General features: G+C 43.9%; 1 protein-coding gene across 8 annotated transcripts in view; it reads right to left on the reverse strand.

Annotated features, from left to right (window-relative positions):
- The window catches only part of ZNF800 (zinc finger protein 800), a 48,603-nt gene extending 42,846 nt beyond the window's left edge, over positions 1 to 5,757 (reverse strand). For 2 of the 8 annotated variants that reach the window (XM_063667804.1, XM_054497025.2), the window contains exons 1-2: positions 5,202 to 5,717; positions 4,440 to 4,558 (exon numbers count right to left, since the gene is read on the reverse strand). In XM_063667804.1, coding sequence (XP_063523874.1) covers positions 4,440 to 4,500 — 61 coding nt within the window. In that variant the 5' untranslated portion in view covers positions 4,501 to 4,558; positions 5,202 to 5,717. Of the gene's footprint in view, positions 1 to 4,439; positions 4,559 to 5,002 lie in introns of all 8 variants that reach the window. The other 6 variants (XM_063667805.1, XM_063667806.1, XM_054497023.2 and 3 more) reach the window with 4 other exon arrangements.
- Between the last annotated feature and the right edge of the window lie 243 nt (positions 5,758 to 6,000).

Genomic DNA, 6,000 nt, shown 5'->3' on the forward strand with positions numbered 1-6,000 from the left:
CACATTTTTACAATAAGTAAAAATAATCTTTCCATTTTAAAAATTAAAAATTTCATTTTTACATAAAGAGGTTTATATTATCCCTAATTCCCAAGATTCTCAGATTAGTAGTATAGATACATAATAAATTACAGTAATATGAATAAAGGCAACAGAAAAGGAAAACTGGGTTTCTTCATCAGTTATCAAACAGAGACAGTTGTGGTAGAGAAAAACTGACCATTTTAATCATCTTTTTAAAATATGCTATAATGTTCTACTCAACTATGACCATCGTAACACAGGATCACCCGCTTAGTGTGAGGAGAAATGAAGGGTGATTTCAACAATGTGTGATACTCTTGCTTCAGGGTTTAGGCTTAGACAGTACTTAGCTTTCTGATGGGGGGCTAAACTAGTCTACTGTACTATGTATATAGATACAGGCTTAGATTCTTCTTTATGCTTCAAGTCTAGTGCTCAGTGTACACAAACAAGAGGAATGATGTTTTGGGACCAACTCATTTCATCAAGCAAAATTTCCCCAATTTTAAGAGACACTTGGCCTGGTGCGGTGGCTCAGGCCTGTAATCCCAGCACTTTGGGAGGCCAAGGCAGGAGGATTACTTGAGCCAAGAAGCTCAAGACCAGCCTGGGCAAAATGGCAAGACCCCATCTCTACAAAAAATACAAAAATTAGCCAGGCGTGGTGGCTCATGCCTCTAGCCCCAGCTACGTGGGAGGCTGAGCTGGGAGGATCATTTGAGCCCAGGAGGCAGAGGTTGCAGTGAGCTGTGATCACGCCACTGCACTCCAGCCTCGGAAACACAGCAAAACTGACTCAAAATAAATAAATAAACAAATTAATTAATTAATTAATTTAGGTGTATTTTAGATTAATTAAGAACACACACATACACACACTCATTTTGAGAATATCTGACATTGGCACTAACTGCAGCGATTAAGAACATAAGAATCCAGACCTGGACTCTCTATGTTTAAATTCTTTTTCTGCCATTTACTAGATACAATTAGGACACATTAAACTCTCTGATTTCTCTTTTCTCAGGTCTAAAATGGAGATTTTCAAAGTACTTAAATTATAGGGTTGTATAGGGGTTAAATAAGCTAATGCAGATCAACTGCTTAAAACAGAGCCTGGGACATAGTAAGTGCTCAATAAACATTCTACCATCACTATCACCAACGTGTATCCATCAATTGCTTTCCTGACACCAAAAACTAAAAAATCTTTTTTCAAAATCTTAGAGAAAGAGAATTAAACCTCTTAGGAAAACAGAAGTTTGTAAACAGACCAGTATCATCTACTTGAATAAACTGATTTCTCCTATTTGCACATTATAGCAACAGGTAACTACTTACAAAAAAAATGATAACTACATAAAAGAGGGTGAAAACCCACACTACTGTAAAAAACTAAATGCTTCAAAGTCTGCCTCTATCAGTTACAAGAATTCTAGAACTGGAGGACAAAAAAACAGAAATAAATAAGGGAAGGATATTGGGAAAAACAGACTCTTCTCCTTAGAGCTCCTGCATTTACAAATGTGTTCCAGAAAACCTTCTGTATAAAATACACTAACTTCCACTTCCACATGACAGCACCTCATTTTAAAGCTAAAGCTAAATATTCTTACCCACCACCCTCAGAACACTGCTACCACCAGAACACATACACATCCTGAGATAACATTCAAAATAAGCCCGGGATTAGCTTAGCTGTGCCTGGACACAACCACTCGGTATACACATCTGTGTAGCTCCCACTCTAAAGATACAATTCTTCCTTCACTTGAAAACATACCCTCAACTCTAGAAAACTTTATTATATTAATAATTTATAAAATTGCTTCTTACATAGCCTATCATCCTCCCAAGATCAGACCCATCCAGGTTACATGACCATTTAGAAAAAAAAAAAAAATCTTTCTCCAACCAAAAAACCCAAATCCTCAGAACATCTTTCCTTACACCCTTCCAAAAACACATTTCCCAGAATATAATATGGACTTTTTTAAGAGTCTCTCCTCCCTTAAAACAAGGCCCTTAAAAGATCCTTCTACTTATGATGTATGGGACTTGCTTACAAATACTAGGGGGAGAGAGAGTAAGTGGAAGGTAGAGAGGGGAATTGGGGGAGGAGGGGAGGAGAGAACATAGAGGAAAAGAGATTGTCCATATAACAACAACTGATGGAGTTGTGTGATGGTTACATCAAGTTCCTCATATTATCTAGTTTTGAAGGTTTGGAAATTTCTGTTAATAAAATCTTAAAACATAACTAAGAAAATACATACACTGTCAGTTATAGTGCCACCCTTCACTATAAATTGACCTATCTCTTCAAGGCAAAATGGCCTCATCAGGAATATACTGTTCTCCTCTGGAGACTCACCCAGTATTCATAATCCAAATGTGGACAGATTTTTATCAAACATTATGTCATCTTCCCTCCATCTGTGGACATGATCTTTTAAAAGATATCACACTACAACATATTTCTTTCAGTCCTGGAAATATCCTACCCACTCAGCATATACCTTCCCCTGAAATAATGACAATGAACTACCCTATAAGTTAACAAACTTCTAGCTTTCCATTCAACAAAATTCTCAGAAAGTTTGATTCAAGCTAACAAGGCAAGAAAACAGTAACTACTGTTGACGTGATAAGCCTGAAAATTAACCTGCATGGAAAAAGTTTCTAGTAAAAGATGATGAAAATTTTAAACTAATACAATTTTATCTGAGTTCCTGCTAGTTGGGGAGAAAAAAAACAAGCAAAAACATTTCAATACACATTAAAAAGTTCAAGTCTAGAAAACATCTTTAAAGACATTAAAGTCTTCAGAAAACTTTCATTACCAGAACACACTGGTATAATCACAAATTAGCTTATTTGTTTACTTCTTTATGTCTACCTCTTCCCACTCAAACATTTTATAAAGAAAGGACTTTATCTGTCTTTGTTCACCACTTATATCCCCATTGCCTTCGACAGTGCTCTCAATAGATGTTCAATAACAATTTGTTAAAGAAATGAATGATCAAATAAATTTCTTCCTAAATAAGATGGTTTCATTAACTAATTCAATTTCAATGATTAAAAGTGTTCTCAGAAAAAAAAAAAAAACTAGACTAAAAGGTCAGTGGAACATGAGTTTAAATGGCACTCACATCTGTATAGCTCAAAACTAGCAAACTCCATTCAAGATCAGTAAAACTTAAGCAATATATCTGCAGTTCAAATACACAAAATATGCAGTGTGAAAGGATCCTGAAAGTTAAACAGGTCAAGAGCAGTTCAATAGAAACTGGATCCCATCCAAGGATTGCCTGTTTTATTAGTACAGGTAAGTTATTACTGATCTCAGCAAAGTACAGTAGAGATAGGGTTGTAGTACAAATTTTATCCTTATCTGTAGCAAAGTTTTCTTAAAATGGAAGCTCTTCCCTTCTACTGATAACATTTTTTTCCATTAATCAGAAAATTACCTAAAATGAACTCTACTGTGATAAAATCCAAGTACATAAGTGCAGTTAAAATACTCCAACAAAAAGCAAGCAAATGTATTAAAAATCTAATAACTTTTAGGTCAAAAATAATGATAAACATCTGCCTTTAAACTAGAATAGCATAGCCTTTATTTGATTTAGTGATGGTATGCATTCAATGATTCCCTTTTAAGTTATACCTTTTAATGATTGTCATAAAGCATATCAAAGTTCTAAGTAGAACTGTCAACAGTATATCAAGTTTATCAAAGTTTGCTAGTATTCTTCATGAGACTCCGAAAAACTTTTTCATATGATAAACTCAACTAAAGCCAAGTTTCATTCCATAAAATACCCTGGAAATAATTATGTATTCTACCTAAATAAAAAAAGAGATTTCTCTTTTATTTTGCAATATAATATGTTCTGCCCAAGAAATTTTTTTAAAGGTTGCGCTTAGCAAAACCTGATTCTCCCAATGAGTTCAACAAACTTTTAAAACCCAAACTAAACTCACTTTTAGACTTTCAGAACTACTTGCTGATTAAAATGCCTAAGAAACTTTTAATTTTTAAAGTTTCAGTGAAACAATTTCACGACAACAAATCTAGTATTCTATGTTTTCCTTTCTCTTCAATTTTAAACATTTACAGACCATAGGAGTATATTAACTGCAGGATGCCTTGAAAGAGAAAGAAAAAAGACTGAGCGACTGATCTTGTGGAAATGGTTTAACGTGACACTTGCATTACTTTTTTTAAGGGATCAAGCAGGGGAGACCTCTTGTTTGTACAAGCTTTTAGCTTCATAACTGGCTTATGCTGGGGAATATCACAGCCTGCTTAAGAATGACTACTGGGGCAGGAGGAAAAAAACTAGAAAGAAAGAAGGCAGAGTGGCTCTGATGGAGGGCAAAGCAACTGCGGACGAAGAGGGGTCTACCTGGTTCACAGCATCCGTGATGATGGTGGTCAGTCTGACAGTATTTGTCCCTTAAAGGCATTTTCAGTGGACTCGACCTACTTTGCTTTCACTGTAAGAAGCTCTTCATTGCGGCGTGGCTGTTGAAAGAAGCACAAACCCGTCACTCGCCCTGAACTTCCTGGGGGGCACTGGCTGCATTTTCCAGATACGTTCCCATCATCAGCTCTCCGCTTTCCCTCCACGGACCCGCATCTCCCTCTCGAAAAGAAAACAGAAAGACGCACAAACCCTCCTGCAGCCCAAACTCCTCACACAGGTTCATCGCCCTACCCGGAAACGCAGCCTCGGGTGCGCAGCGCAGGGCGAAGGCCTGGCCGGCAGCGCGGGCGGCTGCGGCCTCGCCGTCCCGGGCGGGCGCGCGGAAACGGAGCGCAGAGTGCGGCGGGCACCGCCGGGCTCCGGGACTACAGAGGTGCCGCTCCCGCCGGCTGCTGGCCCACGCCTCGCTCTCCCGCTACGCACGTGCGTTGGGGTCTCCCTGGCGGAGACCCCGTCCCCACAACCAAGTGCGCCCAACTTACTCAACTCCTAGGGCGGGCCAGCGGGCGGGCGGAAGGAAGGAAGGCAGGCCGGGCGGCCGCGGGGACAGCCTGGCGTGGGAGGCGGCTGCGGGCCCCACCTGGCGCAGCCTCCGCTGACCACGCGAGGGAACCGGCACTCGGGCCCGACGCGCTCCCAAAGAGTCCCCACCAGCGCTGACGCGGAAGCGCCACAGCTCACCACGTCCCTCCGCGGGCCGAGGCGACTGCGGCGGCGGCTCACGGCGTCCTCCGCGCTGTGTGGCTAGGCGGGAGGCGCGCGGGCGGAGGCAGTTGACAGGAGGAACCGCCCGGCAGCAGCCGCCGCCGCCACCACCGAAGGAGCCGGAACCGGAGCGGGCAGGACCTGAGGCTCCCCTCGCCTGGGCAACGGCTGCCGCCGCAACCCGGGTCCCACCAGCGCCGCTCCACCTGCAACGGTCCCTCAGGCTTTAGGAGAGGGGCGGAGAAGAATGGGGGGTCTCCCCCCACCTTGGGCCTTTTCGGTGGTAGTTGTTGTTTCAGGAAACTTTATTAAGTCAGCCTCTCTTTTTCTCTGTCGCCCCCTCCTCCGGAGAGCCCGAGCTACCGCCGCGGAGCGCGTAGGAAGGGGGAAGCAGAGACTCTCCGGCAGCGACAGGGAGCGACTGACTGACCCCGGACGGAGATGGGGCGAGGGCAGGAAGTGACAAGCTCACCGAGTGGGTGGGGGGAGTGTGGCCGGCACGCCCGGGAGCGCCGCGCGCATGCGCCCGGCCGGCGCCCCCGCCTGTGGGTAGGCGACGCGCTGTGCCCGCCGCGGCCGGTGGGGAGGGGACCGGGGCCGCCGGCGCGAGGGACGTGTCCGAGGGGAGGGAACCGGAGCAGGGGACACCAGGGCCGCGGCAGGAGTCTCGGGTCGACCGAGAGCCGAAGCCCAGGGTGAGGTGTGAGGCCCGCGGTGCGGCGTGCGCGCCCACGGAGACGGGCTGCTCGGCCACCAAACTGTTGCTCTCGCTGTT

This window comes from Pongo pygmaeus, chromosome 6 (assembly GCF_028885625.2).
Source record: "Pongo pygmaeus isolate AG05252 chromosome 6, NHGRI_mPonPyg2-v2.0_pri, whole genome shotgun sequence".
NCBI classification, from domain to species: Eukaryota; Metazoa; Chordata; class Mammalia; order Primates; family Hominidae; genus Pongo; species Pongo pygmaeus.